Here is a 23911-nt window from a genome sequence, read left to right on the forward strand (position 1 = left end):
CACGATGACACGTGGGCCTGGGTTGTGCATGGGCCAACCTTTTGAAAATTTCAGCCCAACACATAACTCAGGAGCCGGGCCAAGAGCCGAGTCTAACTAACCCCAAAGCACGTGGACCCGACACAAAATACGACACAACACGATCTAGAGCCATCTTTACTTGTGAATTATGGAATAATATAATCTAAGATGACAAATATACATACACAATCATATTAAGTGAAGAGTAATATTGTAATGGTAATACGTTGCGATTAAAAGAGATCGTATTTGAGTAACACTAGTAGGAAGAAACTAAACCAATTGCTTTTAGACATACGACGTAGCTCAAGGCTTGAATCTTGTGCAGAAAGAAAAGCATTTTAACAACAATTCCAAAATATTAAACGAAAAGCATAAAAAAGAAAAAAAGAATTTAAGTAGTTCAATTGAATCTCTTCCCAATCTTCATTTCTTCGCCCTAAACTCTCTCACTCACTCACTTTCTCTCTCTTCCGATCGACGATTCATCATGACGAAGCAACACGCAAATTGGTCTCCTTACGATTTCAATGGAGGGTAATTCACTTTCTCTTTCGCAATATTCTTCAATTTCCCCCTTTTTTTACCCTAATTTTTGAATTAATTTCTTGGTTTTGGGATGAATCAGAACATGTGTTGCAGTAGCTGGTTCAGATTACTGTGTGATTGCTGCTGATACTCGTATGTCAACTGGATACAACATTCTCACTCGCGATTACTCCAAGATTTGCAAGCTGTAACTTTTTTCTCTCTTTTTTTAGCTGAATTGATTTAAGTTTGTGTTACTGTTTTTGGGTATTGATTTGTTTGATTGGAGAACATGAATTGCTTTTGTTGATTGGTATGATGAGGAATGTCATTGATTAGTATAATTAGCTGTTTGATGATTAGGGTTTTAGTATGATGCTTGTTAAAGTGAATAAATTGATTAGGGGATGGCCATTTCTTGCTTAAGGAATGAAAAAGGGCTTGAAAGTGGAATAATTGTTCCATTTTGTTGGAATTACTCTAGACCTTTTTAGGTTTTAGTGGCTTGTTTGTTTATGGTGAATTATGTTTTTATATTTCCATAGTTCTGATTTTGATTGTTCCGTCGTAAGTGAGTTGTTTAGAGGATTAGTTAAGTTTCACTTGCTCGCTGCTATTGGCATTTTGTTGAGATGAGGTGTGCATTTGTGAACAATGTATTTGCTTAGCAATCATAATAGAAAGAGGAGGTAGAGGAAGGAGTGAGCTTGCTTTTGCCTTCCAATATTTTCTAAAAGATTACCGGGGTTGTGTTTACATACCTTTATCATGCGCAAAAAAAATGTAGATTTTGAAAAAATGGCCTCATCCAATCGTGTGGTGTTGATTCATTCTTCTGCGGATGTATTGGAGAAGGAATTAATGGGACATAATTTGTTCAGTTGCTTCTCCTGATAAATATATTCATCAATGTGCATGCCTTTACTTCAACACTGAAAGATAGATCTGATGGATTTCTATTGCTTTTAATTTGATTCCCCTCTCCTCTCCCCAATCGCATCTTTTATGTCTTCTGAGTCCTGTTTCCATTGACCTTGCAGGGCTGAAAAAAGTGTATTGGCTTCATCTGGGTTTCAAGCTGATGTGAGAGCCTTACAAAAGCATTTAGAAGCAAGGCACCTGGTAAGGTTTTCAAAGCTTTTTTTTTTCTCTTCTTACAAATGGAACTTATTGAGTTCTTATATGGTGACTGTCAACTTTGCTCTCGCTGCTCAATATTTGATTGCATACTTTTGTTTTCTTTTTGCTGATGAACATGCCTTTATGTTTCTTCCAAAATGTTGAAATGCATATGTATTGAATTTTGCTACTTAACTCTTGTCGTACTCTCAAGGGAAAATTGATCTTCATTAATATTATTGTTAGGTAATGACAATTATGGGCTGTAGACACTAGATTGATTGAAATATCTTTAGCTAAGATATGTCAGAGAAGGCCTAGTTAAACTCTGAAATGGTTTCTATTATGATTTTTTCTATTGGATTTCACATGGAAGCACGGTAATTTTGGTGGTTGCAATCATTCAATGGAGCCAGTAGTATCCTTCCTTGAAAATAAAGAATAAATAAAGGCTGCCCCATAGTTTTAATCCTGATCCTATCTAATTTGTTTTATATATTGCCTGTTTAGGATTCTACTTTAGATAGTTACAACAGAGTTTGATATACACTGGATTACTATTGTGGTAATAGAGAGGCTATTTCTGGTGGACCCATACATTCATTATAAAGAGAGTTACAAAGAGATTTTGATGTACACGACCTATTGCTACATTCTCATAAGAAAAAAGCTAGCAAATTTCACGAGCCATTTTATTTTAGTCTATATTCTATTACAAAAGAAAATTCGAGGAATGGTGATCTTTTTCTCAAATGGAAATGGACCAATATTCCAATAGATTTTTGTATAAAGACTGTCACTCTCACTACCCTTAATTTTGATATTGAGCTTGTTAGCATCGCTATGGATAGGTAAATGGAGTATATCTTATAATATCTAATGTCAGGTTGATCTATGAATTTATTACTGGTATGTAATAAACTGAATATGAAGTAGAAATGAACTGAATGATATCTGATGTTCAAAAAACTGAATGTTCTTATTAGACTTGGTTTCTTTATTAAACTTTCTTCTGTCTGTGCCCCAGATCTATCAACATCAACACAACAAGCAGATGAGCTGCCCTGCTATGGCTCAGCTCCTTTCAAACACACTCTATTATAAACGTTTCTTCCCTTACTACGCTTTCAATGTATTGGGTGGCCTTGACAGTGAAGGTAGCTCAAAAATCATTATTTTCTTTTGCTCCTTTATGTTCTAAGTCTTTAATTTACTGAAACCAAAAAAATAAAAATGTTACCTAATGAAAAATATGGTAACTATGCGCCTTACTTGTTTAATGCTTCAGGCAAGGGGTGTGTATTTACATATGATGCGGTGGGCTCATATGAGAAGGTTGGATACAGCTCCCAGGGTTCTGGTGCGAAGCTTATCATGCCTTTCCTGGACAACCAGTTGAAGTCTCCTAGTCCCCTCTTACTACCGGCACAGGTATGTCATTGACTTTGCAGGGTATCTGCAGAAAGTTCTCTATTTTCTCTGTACTTTCTGCCCCTTTCAAGTGGCAACTTAGCTGACTAGAAACACTGGCTTATGCAGGATGCTGTGACGCCATTGTCAGAATTAGAAGCAATAGATTTGGTGAGAACTGCTTTTGCATCTGCAACTGAGAGGGACATTTACACTGTAAGTTTTTACTTGTCAATTTTATATTGTTTTCTTCATAAAATTCTGAAGTGCCTTGTGTTTCATTCTTGTGGGGGACGACTCTCAAAATGCTTTAAGAGTTTCAGATTTAAATCACCTCTTCTAATATTTTTGAACTTCTGCCTGGAGATTTTTTTCTTTCCTGCCTTTTTAAGAAGAGAGGCAGTTGACATACACCTAGTTTCCAGTCATGGAGGGATAGTCTATCTAGTTGAAGTTTTAGTTCCAGTAGTCTAGCTATCCTGTTAGAGGTCGTCTAATGGGAGTCGGGCTATGGGCTCTTCAAAAGATCTAGCTTTACTTATCACCTCTCCTAATATTTTTGAACTTCTGCCTGGAGTTTCAAATCATGATATTCTGTTATAGTAGCAGTGGTAGAATGACTTTCTGCCAAAGAATACCATTGAAAGTATATTACCCCTGGATGTAAACAGTGCTTTTTGCTTACATATCCACCCCCTTCCCTGGTACCGCCTTAGAGAAATAGTCCGAAGTTAGCTATGTTTGGACTGCAGGAGTGCTGATGGAAAATTGGGATCTATGCAGTTTGCTTCAGTAGTCTGTACTGACTGTAATTTTTGTTTGGGCAGGGTGACAAGCTGGAAATAGTGGTTCTCAACAAGGAAGGTCTTCGTCGAGAGTACATGGAACTCAGAGAAGATTAAGCTGTATTCCAATATTGTCATTATTACATTGAGTTGTTTTGTTGATGACATTGAAGCATTGTTGGTGAAAACATAATTGTAGCAGAAGATGATGATAAGTTTGGAACAGACTCTTTTCTTGTTATCTGAAACCGTAGTTGGAACTAGCTTTGCAAGGAAATATTATGCGTACAATTAAAATTATTTCCATGTGCTCTTTTGGGCTATTCCTTTCCGATAATTTGAAAGCTGCTTTAATCTTATGTTATGCACGTTAACTTTTGATATCTGTAGAACGGAACATAGAGAAAGGTGTGCAAGTGCAATGGATTATATACAGCGCATGTTCAAGAATGATTGTTTACCAACTCTTCTCTGAAATCCATATTGGTATTAGGAACATACACGGTCACTTGGCAGAGCGAGCAAGTACAGTGACATGGGGTCTGGCCTTAGGCCTAGTTTGAAATTTTGCAAATCAATCGTTTCCATCAAATGTTCTGCTATAACATTGCCATTCCTGTCCAACAGCCCCATTTTCCACACGTTTTTTTCTGTTTCCTTGGGGGAGGGCGGATTTGGCGATTTGCTTCTGTTTCTTGACACTCCGTGGTTCCCCAAACAATGGCACTTATAATTTTATAAACCTAGACATGTTTAACCTTTCCTTGAAGGAGCAATTACAACCCAATCTAAGCAAACACCATTATTTATAAAACTTATAGCTGAGTGTTATTGGGGTGTGTGTTGATTGTTGAAAGCCAGTTGCAAACTTCATCAACAAGAAGGTATAATCCAATATCTTTAGTTAGAAATGTCAAATAAAATGAAACGTAACTCCCAAGTTTGTAGTTATATGGTATATCTCCCTGTAAGAATAGATTCAAAGCAATTAAGTATAATGGTTATATATGAAGTACTACGTTTATAATTTGTGTAGCCATCCTATTATTTTTTACAAAAATATTTTGAACACTCGTATATGCAATATACTATATTCTTAACTATTTAAAGGTAAATCCTGGAATTGATTCTCTCACCCCCATCCTTTGTGGCTCTCTAAACACTGACAAAAACTATTTTTTTTCATGTTAGAAATCTCTACTTTCCTAATATATACTTGGTGATATTTTCTTTTTTTATTTTTTGTATTCCTATACCCGCCACATCATCATTCTTAACCAACACATCATCTTACCACATAAAATTCATGACACTTTTTTGTGGCATATTATGACCTTTAACATATTCCGTACAAGTATATTAGAATATTACAACATACTTCCTCTGTTCTTTTTTACTTAACCTGTTTCTTTTATCGCGCTTGCCAATGTAAAGCTTTAACAATCAATAACTTAAATTTTCCATAAGTAAAAATTATAAAAGTTATATATTATGATAATAATTATTGAGATGAATCTAAAAAGATCATACATGAATATATTTTTCCTTACATATTATTCACAAAAGACGGTCAAAGTAAGGGTGATGAATAGTGTAAAAGTCAAAGCGGGTCAAATAATAAAGAACGGAGGAAGTAGTATCATACTATCATCTTTAATTCTATATCAAGATTACACTTAATTGCAAAATCAATCACTATCAATTACACAGATTTCTAGACATAATTTAAGGCAAAAGGAGTATGTAAAATTATTTACAGTACATAAATTATATGCTTACACTCCCTCAAAGAATGCTTAGGAATGAAGGATATAGTGGTATTGACCTCAGTACTCGCACTCTTTTTGTCCTTACATAAGATTCAACCATGTTTTCTGAATATTTTTTCATGAATGAGTAAAATGATATCCTTAACATGTTATGAACTTCATTAACGTAATCCCAAAGTTCCCTCATAGAACTGTGTGGCAATAAGACCTGAACTCAGTTGACTTCTACCAAAGTTCTATCCTTACTGAAACTTGTCCTTCAAAGTTCAAACCCTTGATTATGGAGACAATGGTTTTCAGATATTGTCAGTAGTATTTCTGCATTGTTGTTGCAGCTGCTCTAGGCTTCTTATTGCTGCGCTTTTCGCTGCCTGACTTTGCGTATATCTCATCCTATGCAAATGCTATCAGGCAGCCTGTAGATGCAGGAAAACTCAAGTCTAGTTGGAAATCTCAACAGCAAGATCCTTGCTTGGGTCGTTACATATACATGCATGATCTCCCTTCCAGATTTAACCAAGACTTGGTTACAAAATGTCAGACACTCAGAAAACAGTTCAACTTATGCCCATATGTGGAAAATGGAGGTTTTGGTACTCAGCTGAAGCTTAACGCCAGTTCAGAGGATTCTGAAAGTGTTATGTCAGGGGAAAGTTGGTAAGCAACTACGCAGTTTATCTTGGAGATGATATTCCACAGTAGGATGAAGCAATACGAGTGCTAGCCTCGGCTATCTATGCACCCTTTTACCCTGGGCTAGAGGTAACCCGGCATCTATGGGGAGGGTTTAGCTCATCAATCAAGGACGCGGGAGCATTGGATTTTACAAACTGGCTAAGGGGAAGACCTGAGTGGGAACGCATGTTTGGTTGGGATCACTTCTTTGTTTCTGGGAGGGTCACTTGGGATTTTAGGAGGCCGACCTACATTGGTCCCAACTGGGGTAGCAAGCTCATGAATTTGCCCGAAACCAAGAACATGACCATGGTATCAGTAGAAGCAAGCCCCTACGCCAACAATGATTTTGCAGTTCCATACCCAACAGATTTCCACCCCTCAAATGACAGTGAGGTATTACAGTGGCAGGAAAAAGTTAGGAAGACAAGAAGAGCTCACCTTTTTGCGTTTGCAGGGGCAACACGCTCTTATAAAGGCTCAATCCGAGGGGAGCTTATCCGTCAATGTAAGAATGCACCAGGAAATCAATGCAAATTGGTTAGCTGCGTTCCGAAAAATAAAGCCAATTGCAACAACCCTGCAAATATTATCAAGGCATTTTTGATGTCTGATTTCTGCCTGCAGCCTACAGGGGATTCAGACACAAGGCGTTCCACTTTTGATGCCATCTTGACTGGTTGTATTCCTGTTTTCTTTCATCCAGGATCAGATTACACACAATATTTTTGGCATTTGCCTAAGAATTACACAAGCTATTCGGTTTTCATACCAATGGAGGGGATACAAAATGGGATGGTTCATGTTGAGGAGGTTCTGCATCAGATTTCTCAAGATGTCGTGACAGCTATGAGAGAGAAGGTAATAGGGCTGATTCCAAGTATCATATATGCGCGCTATAAGTTGAAAATTGAAGATGCATTTGATATCACTGTCAAGGGAGTCCTCAAGAGAATTGAGGATGTTAGGAGACAAATTCATGAAGGGAAGGACCCAAGAAGCAGGTTCCCAGAGGAGTTGACTTGGAAACATTACTTGACAGGAAAACTCGAAAATCATGAGTGGGATTCTTTCTTCAGAAGCAAGCAGTGAAGTCGGAGTCCAGATGAGGGTATATAATCAAATTTACTTTGTAATATTTCTGGCCCATTTCTTTTCAATAATCTCTATTTTACTATAGCAGTTGATTTGTAAGAGATAATGTAATCCCTACAAATCTAATAAGGCTTTATGAGCCACGGTTAATAAGTAATCTCCGAAGCCAGTCCTTTGTCGAATTTTTTCCAGCTCTTGCCTTTATGCCTAGTTGCCCACAGTCACCACTATTTAATCAAAACTGCTATCATATGCGATCTGAAACAGCTCACCTTCTGTGTGTGTGTGTGTGTTTTTTTTTTTTTTTTTTTTTCTCTCTCTTTTTTTTTTTTTCTCTATTGAGACCCAAAAGGTTCCGAAACAAGATGCAGCACAATACTTCAACATGAGACCTATTGGCCAGTGGACACAAAAACTCGATAATCATCTAAACGTCACACAGGACTGAAGATTCAGATTTGTAGAACTGAGGAAGAAGTAAATTTGGGGGAAATTCATAAATGGTTGTATAGCAATGCAATTACATCATCAATACGGAGATCAAAACTCCAGGCCTTCGGGTGGCTGGACACTCCCTAAACAAAGTCAAATAAATCACAGCCAATTCCTGCTTATCTCCTTCCTAGCTGATCACCCTATACATAACCTTCCGACTTCTTTCCTTCTGACAAACACATTGCTCCCATACCGAAGCTAACTCCAACTGATTTATTGGCATTACCTAGAGTCCCATCTGCTATACCTGATGCACTACAATCAAGCTCATGAATTCCGAAGTCAAGAACATGATGTTGCAAACAGTAGATTCGAGCCCTTAAGCCAACAATGATTTTGTGGAGCCATACCCAACTTATTTTCAACCCCCCCCCCCCCCCAATAACAATGAGGAGTTACAGTGGCATAAGGGGTGAGAAGGACGAGAAGAGCTCTTTTTTCACTTCCAGGGGCCACACATTCATATGTAATATGTCCGAAGGGAGCATATCAATCAGTGCAAGAATGCCTCAGAAAATCATTGCAAACCAGTAACTGCAACAACCCACATCATATCATCAAGGCATATGTGAATATATGATGTCTAATTTCTGTCAGCAACCCCCTGCAGATTTAGACACAAGGTGTTCCACTTTTCATTCAAATTTTGGCAGGTTGTATTCCTGTTTTCTTTCTCCCAAGATCAGTTGTATTACAGTAAATACTTCTGGCACTTGTCTATGCTACACCAACTATTCAGTTATCATGCATAATGATGGAGAGGCATAAAAAAAAAATTGGGACTGTAAGTGTTGAAGAGGTTCTGCAGCAATCTTTAAGGATGCTGTGACAACTAGCTATGAGAGAGGAGGTATTGAGGCTGATTTCAAGTATCATATATGCACGGCATAAGTTGGAACAATAGATGATGCATTTGATTTTGCTATCAGGGGAGTTCTCCAGAGGACTCAGTTTTTAGAAAACAAATACAGGTTGGAAAGAACCCGAGAAGCAGGTTCCATTAGAGTCAGTTTGGAAGTATTACTTGGGCATTTTTATTCTTTAATACTTCCTGATTGTTCGTAAAGGGAAATGGAATCGAATCACTAATAGAAGAACTGAATCTCCCACATACATTGAGACTTCATAAACTATGGCTAGTAAGTATTTTCTGAAGCCCATCCTTTCTTCTCCAGCTCTTGCCTTAAAGCCTGCATCAACAACCATTCATCAAGAAACATCCTGAAGTGCAAGATCAACTAAATCAAAACTAAAATGAAATCTGAAACTAACTACACAATGATATGAATTTTCACCTTGATTCTTTTTCGATTCATATCAAAATCAAAACTCCCTAAACGAGATGCAGAACGATACTGCACAATTGACTTCTTCCCCGAAGGAAACCAGAACTCCACATCATCAACAAACTACACAATAAAAGCACATGTACTCAAGTCAATTTCTGTTTCCATTCTTAGATTATTTAGCAATTCTACATAATTCTGCTAATAACCTACCCCCATTATGGGACTTTCATATTCCACACGCACATAATCGTCTTTCTTCTCCATGATCCGGGGTGTGAAATTCTCCGGTTTTGTTGATTCAATCTGCAAATATAGTGATCAATCTGATCATTAGTTAATTTACCAAGAAAAACACCAGCAGTTTTTCATGGACTGTTTAGTAAAGAAACCTTACAACTGCAAGAAGCTCCTGCATTGCCACTTCTCTACTCACAGGTTTCTTGCTCCCTCTCCCTTCTTCAGGGTTGTAGTTCCTGTTAGTTGCATAAAATAAAAATTCCCATTATTAAAATCCAACCAAAAAACCTAGGAGAAAAACTCTTTGCTACATTAACATATCCTTGAATGTCTTACTAATCAACCAAACTGCACCAAAGCTACCAACTTTCTCAAATCTTATGACACTCCTACCCCGCTACCTGTACAAATAAATTTAATTTTACATTCCTACTTGTAATAGTAATAAAACTCATGTGGGTTACAATCTAGGGCAATAATTGTGCTTTAGAAATCACCACGTACTTGACTACCAATTCAGTTGTCACGTAACTAGTTCAAGTTATAATGTCAATGCGTCCAAAATCAATTGTCACATAATTAGTTCAAGTTATAAAGTCAATGCGACAACTAATTCTTGACAAAGGGAATAATTTACAAGCTAGACTAACCCAAAGTCCCAAACCTACACTATATATTGTGCAAATATGTAAAGACCCCCCAAAAATTGCAATGTGTAAGATAATTCAGCTCAAAGATGAAACTCAAAAATTGCAAGAAATCTAAAAAAAAAATCGAAAATCAAACTTACCAAGGAGGGGCATAATGGGAAGTGTCAGATGAGTTTTCAGAAGTGGAAAGACAATTTTTAGTTGCAGGGCATAAGGCCAATGAAGGTGGATTCTTTTGCACTCCCAAATATTCTGGTTTTGTTCCACTGTTCAATTTTTAGAACCAACAAATTTTCATTAAAGCATGAATTTAAATCTGAGAATCAATTTGAAATACAAAGTATAAGCAGATAATTAGAGAATAAATTTTGAGGATTAAAAAAAAAACAACCTGAAATGGAAGATTGCTGCAAGTGTAGCAAATTCACTGCTTCTTAGTATGATTTCCCTTCTATTAATTTGGGCATTGGGTTTTATTTGTTGTTGTTGTTGACAAGAAAGGATGCTGAGATTTAGAGAGGGGTTTATAAAATGATGGGTGTTTTGTTGTTTAATGATGTTTTTGTTGGTGAAATGGTAGCTGATTGAATGTGCCATTGTTTTTAAGCTTTAAGCTGCTTTCTTGGTGTGTGTCTCTCTCTCTTTGAGAAGTTTGTGTTGTTGAGATCATTTGGAGTTTGGGTTGTTTTGGTGGGTGAATAAAGGCCCAAAGACCTTTGCCGAAAGAAGCATGTAAATAAGGCTCGTATCGTTTTGATTTGACACGTTGAAAAGAATATACCCTCTCTGTTACGTATTAATATCGGGTATTTTAAATAATACTAATGTCGAAGGGACTCAAGACTCGGTAATTGAGTAATACTTTAATTTTTTATTTTTTTTAATGGTTGATTATGATAAAAATAATAAAGCAATTATTGGAAGCTATAATATCTTCCACCACAATTGAAAAGTTCGCTACCCATACTTAAATTTTTGTTTCCATAAAATTAAGGAAATTTTGATTTTTACCACCTTCAAATAACGACTTTGTCGAATTTACCACCTTCAAAAAAAAAACATTTACTTTACCACCTCATAAAAAAATTAAACATCAGTTTTACCACCAATCACCTCCAACTAACGGATTCCGTCCAAAAATCCGTTAGTGGGGCCAACCTTGCACACGTGTCGCCATATTATTGGTTAAGTTTTAAAAAAATAAATAAAAAAACAAAATAAAAACTAAAAAATCCCCATCAAGCAACCGATGGTTGCTGCCACCGTCGAGACCCCACCGCCGGACCGGCTACGACCAGCCCCACCACCTAACCGTTACAACCAGCCCCCACCACCTAACCGCTACCAGCCACCGTCGAGACCCACAGCCACCGCACCGATTTTGACCTCAAAACCCTAGCCACCACCTAACAGCTACGACCAACCCCACCACCTAACCGCTACCACCGCACCGCACACCACAGCCGCGCCGATTTCGACCCCCTTTCCACCAATTTCCGACCTCAAAACCCTAGTCAACACCTAATAGCTACGACCAACCCACCACCTAATCGCTACCACCGCACCGATTTCTACCCCTTTCCACCAATTTCCGACCTCAAAACCCTAGCCACCACCTAACAGCTACGACCAACCCCACCACCATCCAAACCCAGACCAGAAACAACCGCCACCCAGACGCGAAACCACCCCGACTCAAAACCACCACCACCCACCAGAAACCACGCCAGCCAGACGCGAAACCATCGCGACTCGAAACCACCACCACCCAGACGCGAAACCCACACGAAATTCCGACCAACCGAGGTAGTTGATTTCGTTGCTGGTTGGTTGACATGGAAGATCGGGGAAGATGAAGAAGAAACGTCAAAAATGTGGGCCCTACTAACGGATTCATGGACGGAATCTGGTAGTTGGTGGTAAAATCGATTTTTTGGAAATTTTGGTGGTGGTAAAGTAAATCTTTTTTTTTTGGAGGTGGTAAATTCAATTAAGTGGTTATTTGAAGGTGGTAAAAATCAAAATTTTCTAAAATTAAAATATGATACTACTTTCGTTTCATTTTATTTTCAACGATCTAACATAAAGTAAAAAAAAAAAAGACATAATCATTACAAATAATATAAAATAAAGGTAGTACTCAATAATTGTCAACCCAAACAAGCCCAAGATATTGAGCTTGACTAGTCGAAAACTCGAAATAATGTGACTTCTAATTCTGAACGAGCTACTACCATCTTTTAAAATGTGGGACATAATTGGAACTTGCAAAGTTTTGCCCAGGTAGCGGCAAAATTCTGAGAAAAGTGTAGTTTCTCTAAAAGTCTCCGTATTTTCATGGCACATTGAAGCGTCTTCAGCAATCTTTCTCATTTCCTCAATTAACATTTCTGAAATTCTCTCTCTTTTCTCAATCAACAATGGCTCGCAACAAGGTAATTTCTTTCCATTTACTTTTCATTTTCAATTTTGACGATTTTAAGGGTTTTTGTTGCTGTTTTTAGTACTCGTAGTAGTTTTTTCATCATAAAATTTACTGAATTTCATTATTATGTACTTTTAATATACACTTTTCAAGCTATTTTTAAGCTTTCATTTTAATTTTTAAGGTGAATATTGTTTAATTTTGTGAATGAATTGCTGAAAACTTAAAATATAGCGAATTTGAGGTTTTGTAATTAATTTAATTTGTTGCTAGAATGTGCTATAATTTTGGTACGAAAAATATGCTAATTTTGGTTTTTACTTTTAAAATTTGAAATTTGACGATGCCGTTTTATGGAGTTTATGCCCTAGTTAGGTTGAATTGACTTAACATAAGCTCAAAGTTGTTTGCTTGATTTTATTTAGAGGGTAGGATGGATTTAGGCATGTTGTTATGTGAGGTTTGTTTGTTTCATCTGTTAGAGGACTGAGAAATTGAACATTCGTGTTACCCGAATTATACCGGATTGTCATGATGTGTTCCCTAACCCGGAAATTAAAAGCTGAATATAACATTGTTCATATTGATTATGAACTGAATGGGATGTAGTGATGCTTTTAGGGAGGTTGACTCATGTGTTCGCGGTGAGCAAGACACATTGGATATGGAGAAAGTATCTTATAGGTGACTACTGGGAGATGTTTAGCATTTCTTATGAGTACAAAGGCGTAAATTTTAGGAAGAATCACATTTTTTCCCCAGTTCTCGCCGGTCTAATTCTCTGATACAAGATGGGAAAATACAATGTAGTTATTGTCAATGCTTTGGTCAGTTTGGTGTGAGAGGAAGTAGTTTAGACAGCGTTACATAATATTTGGATTTGCTAGCTACCGATAATGCTTTCATGATTAAACAATTGTTTACCTTTTCGATGACAGGAATCACTGGTCCTATTGCTTGATGTTGGTCCAAAAATGCATGGTGTTCTTCCACAAGTTGAGAAAGTTTGTGCCATGCTTTTGGAGAAGAAGGTTGATATGTCATTACTTTACACTCTTCCATCACCCCCTTTTAGGCTTTTACTATTCAAAGGATTTTCCTGTATCTTAATGTTTTGTTGTACATTCTCCAATTAATGATCATGCTTTTGGAATCCTGTAAACTGACTATTATTGAATGGAATAATATAGTACCGAACCATGGTCTGAAGTCTTAATTTACCGTGTCTGCAGCTGATTTATAACAAATATGATGAAGTGGGAATTGTCTTATTTGGAACTGCAGGTATCTTATCTTGCACTTTCTTGTTTTACATTTTTTTTTTTTTTTAAACTTCTGCATAGTAGATTAGTACATACCACACCTGTGATCTTAAAGGTGAGCTGTTTTCTACAGGTAAGGTGTGATTTGAAATATCCTCAGATGATAAAAGAGAAATATTCTGGAAAATTTTTATATTGTCTCATCACGCTCATTTTATGCAGTAGTTCATGCTCGTGTGAATGTTATTTGTTTATTGCCCCTTAACTTCTGGTTTAGGTACTCTACACATCTTATATGTACCACCTTACTTTGCATCCTTTTTCTTGTTTGCTCCGTTATAGTAGACTATTCAATGCTTTTTTGGGCCAAGTCTATTAGAAACATCTTTGCAATAGTACAGCAATACTATGTCCATTTGACATTCTCTACCTTATCCTAGCCCCCTAAGTGAGAGATTCCTTTTGGGTATCGGGCCAATAGTCTGTTTTGAATTATGGCCACAACACACATGGCCTATATAGGAATATCTATCTTGATTTCATTGCAAGCTGAAGTAGCCTTAGAAACAGGCTAGCTTTTGCTCATTCAAAATGTGCCTGAATGGGATGTACTCCATCGTTTGCTAACATAATCACCTTGAAACTCTTATAAAACCCTTTTCAGTGGTCACAACATCACAAACATACATGTCCCAACTACCCAACAAGCCAGCTTGCAAAACTGATCTATGTATTGTGTAAACAGCTTTGTGCCTTGATAATGTTAGTAAACTTGGTATATTCTGTAATCTTGTCAATGGTGTCTTTGTTGAAATTTGTTTTTTTTTTTTGTTTTTTTTTTTAAAGTTGGGGCATATTATAGAGGAAACAAGATGAATATAGAAGGGAAAAAGACTTTGTGCAACAAAGAACTCTTCAGTATTTCACTTTATTGCCTTGTATGTTTTTGCTCTGTGCTATAAAAAGCCTACATATTGTTTCATTGACGAGTCATTGAATTTTGAATTCCAGAAACAAACAATGAGCTCACTAAAGAAGTTGGCGGATATGAAAACATTGTGGTTCTGAGGAGTATAAAAGTTGTAGATGGAGATCTGGTTGATGTACTGGATCAGATTCCACGAGGAACGGTTCCTGGCGATTGTATCTTTCATGATTAGTTGTTTTGTTATTGTGCTCTGAGTTTTATGCTTGGTTCTAAGTTTTTGAAGGGTTTGACTGGTTCTTCAGAAATCTTTTCACAAAATACCTTTTCGGTATGTTACATGGACTCAGGTACCCATGTCCGACACCAGTACGTGTCCAAGAGTCCGACTCGGCTATTTTGTGAAAAAATTTCATGATTTTGAAGTTTGAACTAAAGTGAAGTGTCCAAGTGTCACACCCATGTTTTAGTGTCGGGGGTCTGACATGGGTACTTGTAGTGAATCCTATATATTTGACTTAGTTTAATTTACTTTACTCCTCTTTTTTGCCTATGCGTTCTTGTGCTTTCTGTTAGTTTCGCTGCCAAATCAACCTTCTGCATCTGCTCCACCCAATTTTAATAGTCAGGCACTTGTGATAGTTACCTAAGCATGAATCTAAATGGATAAATTCGTCAATCCATAGTAACAAGGGTGGTTAATCTTTATTGATGATTGATAATATATGACTATTTCTCCTTGTTTCTTCACCCAATTTTGTCATTTTACTCCCGGTACTTTCGATACAGTTTGATTGGCCCCTGGGGTAGGAGGTTTTGTCAATGTAGCTGTTCTCAGCTGTTGTTGCTCTTAGGAATCAGGATAGAGTCAGTAGATGAGTAGACTAGTTTTTTTTTTGCTTTGTTGTAAATTATATTTGATTGTATAAGTGCTGTTGTTATATACATTCTTTTGATTATATGTTTGAGGCCTTGACTTTATTGTTAGTTCTTGATGCAATTATTGTTGGTATGGATATGCTAATAAAGAAGTATGGACCAACTAACAAGGGAAAGAAACGCCTTTGCCTAATCACTAATGCACTCTCTCGTCTGAGAGATCCATATGAAGGCACAAAAGAAGATCAAGTCAGCACTATTGCTCAGCAAATGACTGAGCAGGCTATTAAATTGGAATGTGTAGTAGTTAGAGGGAAGCTAAGTGGTGATGCTGATAAGAACGTTATGGATGAGAATGACAAACTATTAGAACTTTTCACAAAGAAAACTTGGGCAAAGACTCTTTATGTTGAAAGTGCAACTTCGTTGTTAGGAGCACTCAGGACTCGGAGCATAGCCCCTGTTACAATATTCAGGGGTGATCTTGAAGTGAGCTCTGCACTGAAGATTAAGGTATGTTACCTTTCATGGTAATATGGTTGAATGCAGTTAGATATTATTCTCTATAGTTAGTAACTTAGTATTCTTTTGCACAAAAAGTTAGGATTTGACTTATATTTTTCCCAATTACTTGACAACAATAAACAATAGGTCTGGGTATACAAGAAAACTTCCGAAGAAAAATTTCCTACCCTAAAGAAGTATTCAGATAAAGCACCTGCGACTGATAAATTTGCCACCCATGAAATCAAGGTGGACTTTGAATATAGAAGCATTAACGACCCTGAAACAGTTGTGCCTCCAGAGCAAAGGATCAAGGGTTATCGTTATGGACCAGAAGTGGTTCCTGTATCATCTGATGCATGGGAAGCTGTCAAATTCAAACCAGAGAAGAGTGTGAAGCTCTTAGGATTCACTGATGCTAAAAACATACTACGGTGAGGAGTATTTATTTTAAGCTGGATTTGCCATCTTCTGTTGAAGCAAAATAAAAACTCGACAATTGAATCTCTAATTTTCATGTTAACAGCCATTATTACATGAAAGATGTCAACATATTCATTGCTGAACCTGGCAAGAGAGAAGCTGTTACTGCAATTTCTGCATTAGCTAGAGCGATGAAGGAATTGAACAAGGTTGCCATAGTTCGCTGTGTTTGGAGGCAAGGACAGTCAGGTGTTGTGATTGGAGTCTTGACACCAAATGTATCTGTGAAGGACAGTGTTGTAAGTCTTCCCTTCCACTGTCACATCTATATTTGTTTACTGGCATACTCTGCTCTTTATTCATTTATCCTAAGAATTTTTTTTTCTAACTTTGTTTACTGTCTTATTATCCTCCTATATGCTATGTGAGAAGCCTGATTCATTGTACTTCAATGTACTCCCGTTTATGGAGGATGTTCGCGAGTTCCAGTTTCCTTCTTTCAAAAACCTCCCAACATTTCAGCCAACCGAAGAACAGCAAGCGGCTGCTGATAATCTAGTAATGATGCTTGACCTTGCACCACCTGCCAAAGAGGAGAACTTAAAGCCGGACCTCACACCAAATCCTGTTCTCGAGGTACTTTGTTATAGTTTTGTCTATTCATGCTATAAAATGTGTGTTTCGTGGGTGGAGGTTGAGGGGATTTGTGCATCACACTGAATCAAGGATCTTATGTTTTTCACTAGGGTTACCAGACCTGAATAATATTGCAGTACTCTTACAGTTTTATTTACTTCTATTTTTATCTTTTTATTAAATTTTATGTTCAGTTTCCTGACATTTTTAAATTTGGTAATCCTTTTTTAAAATAATAAAATATAATAATAATAGAAACAAAATTGGTTTAAATCCTTATGCCCATGTGTGGCCCTCTGACTCAACCACTGATGAGTTTGGAAAGTAATTCATTCTTCCTGAGCTGGTCCTATACAGAGGTGTCAATTTGGGTACTCGGGACGGGTTTGGTGAGGGCGGATCGGATGTATTTCAAAGTTGAGTCATGGCAAATTATTGTGTCCATGCAAGTCGAAATATGAATCGGGTATTGTCGGGTCAGTTTATACACCTCTAGTCCTATACATGTTCATGTGGAGGGATATTAATGAATTTTTAGCATGGTCAATTGATTAAAAGGACTGTGCCTATGGCATTATTTTAATGATAGAAAATTTAAGGGGCTTATCTTTTATTATTGAATGATTGATTGATAAGACAATAATAATCTGGCAGTGCTTGTTGCAAATGAAGATCATTTTCTACTTTCTAGCATGAATATTATCTAGGTGAATGCTGACTGTTATGGCTTTCTGTTATCCTTTCTTGAGTAACTACTTTGAAATAGACACCCTTCTGAAATTATCAGAGGGTTGAGAGGACTAGAAGGATTAGCTGTAATAGATGACCTAAAATTGTAAAGGCAGTGTGCTGAGTTTCTGTCTTAATGGACTGAGCTATCTAATCTCTTGATGGTAAGCTGTTTTGACTGTATTGCATCATTGATTAATAAGATTCTCTGACTGGCTAGCTATCTTATGTCTATGCAGCGGTTTTATCACTTTCTTGAACTAAAAGCAAAAGACCCAGATGCTGCTGTGCCTCCACTTGATGAAGCCTTGAAAAAAATAAGTGAGCCTGATGCAGAATTACTATCTCAAAACAAGTCTGTCATTGATGAATTTCGAAGATGCTTTGAATTAAAGGAGAACTCTACGGTGGGGAGATCTGGCTTACATGTTCTTCGTAAATCTTGTCACTGTTTATGCAGGCACTAACTTTTCCTACTTTAACAGAAGAAGAAATCAACTAGGTCAGTCAAAGAGAAGCCATCTGGATCAGATGATGAGAAAGAGGCTGCAGAAGACCATAATGTGGGGAAAACATTAATGACCACCGATGATAATACTGCAGTTAAGGCTGAGATCAGTGATGAGAAACCATCCAGTGCTGTGGCAAATAATTCTTCTCTCATTGTTGAGAAGATTGAGAACATCACCCCAGTCCAGGATTTTGAAGCTATGTTATCTCGTAGAGATAGCTCAGATTGGATAACTAAAGCAATCAAAGGTATGCGAAGCAAAATTCTTGAACTTTTAGAGGACTCATTTAAAGGAAGTAACTACGACAAAGCCGTAGAGTGTCTCGTTGCCCTCCGAAAAGGCTGTGTCCTTGAACAGGTATGCTTCTGAATTTTTCTTTGCAAATGAGCTGCAGTCTTTTTTTATTTTTATTTGTGTGCCACTCATTTTGTCACATTTGGACGTGACCAACTGACAATTGAAATAACACCAATGTGTTTCACAGTATATATTATTATATTGCTTGGATTTTGCTTTACTGAAGGTTCGATGACCACCAGCTTGTTTTGAATCTTAAAGTTTATTTATTGTAGGAACCGAAACAATTCAACGACTATCTACAGTATCTTTGTAGATTCTGCAAGGATCATGGCCTGAATGATTTTTATGAGCTCCTTGACTTAAAAGGGATGACATTAATCACAAAATCAGAAGCCGTAGACAGGTTTGATTAGCATTCTTCCTGCTAGCAACCTTAACCTTATGCCTTTAACATCATCTTTTATCATTATACATATATTCTGACCTTCACATTGCAGATTTACATCCAATTTATTGTCTCTTTGCAGTGATGTGGCAGATGAAGCAGCACGAAGTTTTCTGGTTACCAAAGAGCCCAAAGTCGAATAACAACTTGTTGCCTAATTGAACTGGTGTACATAACTGGAATGGAGGATGCCTCAGGCACACGACGCACTCTGCAGTATCTTTTCAATCTTTTACCCCAAGGAGGTGGGGGGTTCCAGAATTTTGTAGTCACATGTATGCCAACGTAAATTTTGCTGCAGGCGAGTGCAATAACCAAATTTATTATCTAATGTTGCACTACATATTCGTAAGCAATATATGTGATTTAGTAGTTTGATATCAAAGATTAGAAGGATAACATATCACTTCATTACTAATTGTCTATCGCGGAATTGAGCAGGAAAACACTATACAATAGTTTTCGAACCAAACACACTCTAACAGCTTGGGAAGTACCTAAACTAAATAGGATTTCTTGTCCTAATAAAGGTCACAAGTCATAACTCGTTTAACAGGACCTCTTCCATCAACAGCATCATCTGCCAAAAAACATAATGCCATACGATAAGGTAGGAACCTACATATAACTGTCAAACACGATATAATCTATGATTCACTAGAAAAGCTTTTAGTACAATATGTATGAACAAATGAATTCACTAGAAAGGGTTCCAACTTCCAAGTACAAGTGTATGTGTGATTGTGTGAAACTGTGAACAATCAAGTGTTAAAACATTATCCCAACTTCATATAACCTAAGTAATTTAAGTACTAAAGATTGTATTTCGTTTACTTGTCCATTAGATGGATTGAATCATGAAAGCTATATCTTCCCTGAGATAATTGGATATACCATTAACTATTATGAAGAATTATTAAATATACCTTTCACATTTACATTATATGATTTGAAATTGTAATTAATATTTATGGATGTTATCTTCCATAATAAGTAACTTTGTAACAATAAATTATACTTCCTCCGTTCTTTTTTACTTGACCCGCTTTGACTTTTATACTATTTACAACTCCTCCTTTGACCGTCTTTTATGAATAATTTGTAATGAAAAACATGTTTATGTTGGATATTTTTGAATTCGTCTCAAGAAGTAGTATCATAATATAAAACTTTTATATTTTTTACTTATGGAGAATTAAAGTTATTAATCGTTGAAGTATTGCATTGACAAACGTGATAAAAATAACAGGTCAAGTAAAAAAGAACAGAGGAAGTATCATTTATGTAATTTATCACTATATAAAGTTATAGTTAGAATTGATATGTACCAAGTAAATACCAAGCATTCATTGGTTTTGTACTCAAAATGGCATCTCCAAAACTCCATTTTACCTGTGCTCTTTTAATCACACTCATCTTCTTCGCTCATTGCAAAGGTACATAGTTTTTCTTCTCTTTCTTTTGCTTTATCCTTTTCTTATTAACAAATAAAAAAAAATAAAAAACATATAGAGTACTTTCCTTGTTAAAATGCTAAAATTTTAATTAAGAAAGTATCACATGGTAAAGGAGTTATAAAAAGAGTATTTGTACCCCCTTTGCAAAATTGCAAGTATGTACAACAAGGTGTAATCGCTTGCAAACATTTAGCTTTGGTTCCACCGTACACTTTATACAATCGGTTGTACATAAATGAAATCGCCTTTTTCCACCTTTTTCATTTTACGCTATTGTGATTTTTATACTCACAAGTCATAAATCATAAGTCATAAGCTCATTACTTACATCATTACAATCTTGTACGTTTCAATTTTACCTAAAAGTGTCCATTCATTATACTACTAGTTATTTTTCTTTACACTCGTAATCACTCAATCTTAATGAAAGTATTTAGAATAAGACAATCATAAACTTAACAAAGTACGAGTATAGATACTAAATCCGGATTGATAAATTAAATCCGAGTTTTTTATCAAACTAATTTAATTTCTCATGGGTGGTGAATAGGTGAAGATAGTGAATTATTCGATGATTGCAAGACTGTAGGGCAATGTGAAACGCAAGCTGAGTGTGCTGCAAAATGCTCTAAATTAGGATCGCCTGGCATCAGATTTTTCTGTGGACCTGTGACTAATCATCCTGAGGCTCCTAAAGTGTGTAGTTGTTGTACTACTTAGTTCTTATAACTAAGGCTGTCATTATATGTTTACTGTGATACGAGTATGTGAGTTTCATATGTAATAATGCATGCTTCACACAATATTATTAAATTGAAAAAGAATGAAGTCGTCTTAAAAATAATTGTGACTAAAATGTACATAGTAAAATCAGTTAAAGTTATCAGCTATTGTCATTTAAATGCAAATGTAAGCTAATGGTATGTTCAACAACATTATCATGTGTGACAATCAAACAACCTTTGTCATAACTAGAACCGTCAATTCGGGTAAACGGGTTGGCTTTGGGTCGGGTCAACTCGGATCGATTTGGATTAATTCCATAACCTATATATGCGGGTCGGGTTTGGGTTGGGTCATGTTTGAGTCGGATCATGTCGGGTCATACTTCTTATCGGGTTTGGGTCGGGTTACATTCGCGTCGAGTGAACAATAGATTGGGTTTAATTTGGGTTTTCACGGGTTAAAACGGGTTTGGGTAATTCTCGGGTCGAGTCAGGTTCGGTTCAAGTCAATAATTTGCGGGTTAGAATCAGGTCGGGTCATTCTCGAGTTTGAGTCGAGTTTGGTTCAAGTCTATAATTTGCGGATTATAATCAGGTCGGGTCATTCTCAGGTTCAAGTCGGGTTCGGTTCAAGTCAATAATTTGCGGGTTATAATCAGGTTGGGTCATTTCCAAGTCGGGTCATTATCGGATTTAAGTCGGGTTATGTTCAAGTCAATAATTTGCAGGTTACAATCAGGTCGGATCATTTCCAAGTCAGGTCACATTCGGTTCAACTAAATATAAATAGATTTCCTTTGACTATAATATATATGAAAATATACTAGGGAACTATAGTTTATAATTTAGGAAGATAATTATCTCCTTTGATCATACAACAAATATATACTATATTTAACTCTTAAATTTGAGGATGATGCCCTTTTCTTTTGCTGGCCTGGACGACCGATTTGGTCTCCCTAAACAAAATGCTTTGATCAACAATAATAAGTGGTCTAAATTACATTTAAGGTGATTTGAAATCGAGTAGGAACAATTTGGGTTGAATTTAGGTCGAGGCAATAACAAGTCATGTTAATTTCAAGTCGGGTTAGTAACAGATGAGGTTGAATTTTTGGGTCGGGTAAGTAATAGGTCTGGTAAAATTCGGGTTGGGTCAATAACAAGTCGGGTTGAATTTGGGTCAAGTCAATAACAAGTCGGATTGATTTCGGATCGGGTTTGTAACGGGTTGGGTTAAATTCAGGTCGGGTTGAATTCAGGTCAGGTTAGTAACAAGTCGGGTTGAATTCGGGTTAAAACGGGTTAGGGTCAATTTCGTTTCATGTCAGGTTCGGTGCAGGTTAATTAAATTGGCCGTTGTAAAAACCGGTAAATCAGTGCAAGTTATAAACAGGTAAATTTACCGTTTAACAACAAATTGGATGGTTCAACACCCAATTGCACTCCCGTAGGGTATTAAGGACCATGGTAAACATTTCTCCAATTTTTATTTTCGGGCAAACAAAAGTCAAAAAATTCCAAAATTGAAGGTTAATATCCACGTTTTTTTGAGAAATTTTGGAGGTTTCAGGGCCTGGAGTCGAAAAGTCTTGAAATTCTATAGGATATATCTCGAGGTCATATAATGCCGTGTGGAACCATATATGATCATTATATGTTGTCATAAATGTTCGTAGTATGATCGAGTTAATGAAATCCGTGCAAGTTGTAAACTGGTAAATTGACCGTTTAAAGGCAAATTGGATATTTACACCAACCCAATTGGTTTCCTGGAGGGTATTGAGACCATGGTAAACATTTCCGCAATTTTTATTTCCGGGCGAAAAAGTAAAAAAATCCCAAAATGTAGCTAATATCCACGCTTTTTGAGAAATTTTAGAGGTTTCGGGGGCCGGTGTCGAAAAGTCTTGAAAATCTAGGGGATACATATCGGGTCATATAATGCCGTTTGGAACCATATATGATCATTATTTGTTGTCATAAATGTTCGTGGAGGCTTGAGTTAGTGAAATCGGTGCAAGTTGTAAACCGGTAAATTGGTTGTTTAAAGGCAAATTGGATGGTTACACCCACCCAGTGGGACTCCTGGACGATATTAGGGATCATGGAAACATTTTGACTATTTTTTTTCCGGGCATAAAATAGTCAAAAATTTCAAAATTGAAGGCTAATATCCACGTTTTTTGAGAAATTTTAGAGGATTCGGGGCCCGGTGTCGAAAAGTCTTGAAATTTAAGGGAATTTATCCCGACGTCATATAATGTCGTTTGGAACCATACATGATCATAATTTGTTGTCATAAATGTTCGTGGTGGGCTTGAGTTAATGAAATTGTTCCAAGTTGTAAACCGGTAAATTGGTCGTTTAAAGGCAAATTGGGTAGTTTTACCCACCTAATTGGACTCCCGGAGGGTTTTCGGGACCATGGAAAACATTGTTGCAATTTTTATTTTCAGAAGAAAAAAAGTCAAAAAATTCCAAAATTGAAGGCTAATATACACACTTTTTGAGAAATTTTGGAGGTTTCGGGGCCTTGGGAAGAAAAGCAATGTGAATTTAGGGAATACATCTCGGGGTCATATAATGTCGTTTGGAACCATATATTATCATTAT

At 36.7% G+C, this 23911-nt stretch overlaps 3 protein-coding genes and 1 pseudogene across 3 annotated transcripts; 3 read left to right on the forward strand and 1 right to left on the reverse strand.

The window, feature by feature from the left end:
* Window positions 1–352: 352 nt before the first annotated feature.
* LOC110714190 (proteasome subunit beta type-1-like) lies at window positions 353–4200 on the forward strand. The gene is made up of 7 exons (XM_021892670.1): window positions 353–558; window positions 650–757; window positions 1590–1671; window positions 2696–2825; window positions 2957–3099; window positions 3208–3294; window positions 3906–4200. Exons 1-7 carry the CDS (start codon window positions 512–514, stop codon window positions 3978–3980), a joined length of 672 nt encoding a protein of 223 aa, XP_021748362.1. The 5' UTR covers window positions 353–511; the 3' UTR covers window positions 3981–4200.
* Window positions 4201–5665: 1465 nt separating this feature from the next.
* Window positions 5666–8254, forward strand: LOC110714311 (annotated as a pseudogene).
* A 531-nt stretch (window positions 8255–8785) lies between these two features.
* LOC110714307 lies at window positions 8786–11133 on the reverse strand. The gene is made up of 6 exons (XM_021892811.1): window positions 10465–11133; window positions 10214–10339; window positions 9581–9659; window positions 9397–9489; window positions 9193–9306; window positions 8786–9087 (listed from the first exon to the last, which is right to left on the reverse strand). The coding sequence occupies exons 1-6, from the start codon at window positions 10668–10670 to the stop codon at window positions 9034–9036; spliced, it is 672 nt and encodes a 223-aa protein (XP_021748503.1). The 5' UTR covers window positions 10671–11133; the 3' UTR covers window positions 8786–9033.
* A 1183-nt stretch (window positions 11134–12316) lies between these two features.
* LOC110714066 (ATP-dependent DNA helicase 2 subunit KU80) lies at window positions 12317–19491 on the forward strand. The gene is made up of 12 exons (XM_021892530.1): window positions 12317–12508; window positions 13437–13529; window positions 13731–13782; window positions 14772–14903; window positions 15674–16077; window positions 16216–16502; window positions 16595–16790; window positions 16924–17127; window positions 18096–18263; window positions 18342–18725; window positions 18941–19071; window positions 19196–19491. The coding sequence occupies exons 1-12, from the start codon at window positions 12494–12496 to the stop codon at window positions 19254–19256; spliced, it is 2127 nt and encodes a 708-aa protein (XP_021748222.1). The 5' UTR covers window positions 12317–12493; the 3' UTR covers window positions 19257–19491.
* Window positions 19492–23911: the final 4420 nt, after the last annotated feature.

This window comes from Chenopodium quinoa, unplaced genomic scaffold (assembly GCF_001683475.1).
Source record: "Chenopodium quinoa cultivar QQ74 unplaced genomic scaffold, ASM168347v1, whole genome shotgun sequence".
Classification (NCBI taxonomy): domain Eukaryota; kingdom Viridiplantae; phylum Streptophyta; class Magnoliopsida; order Caryophyllales; family Amaranthaceae; genus Chenopodium; species Chenopodium quinoa.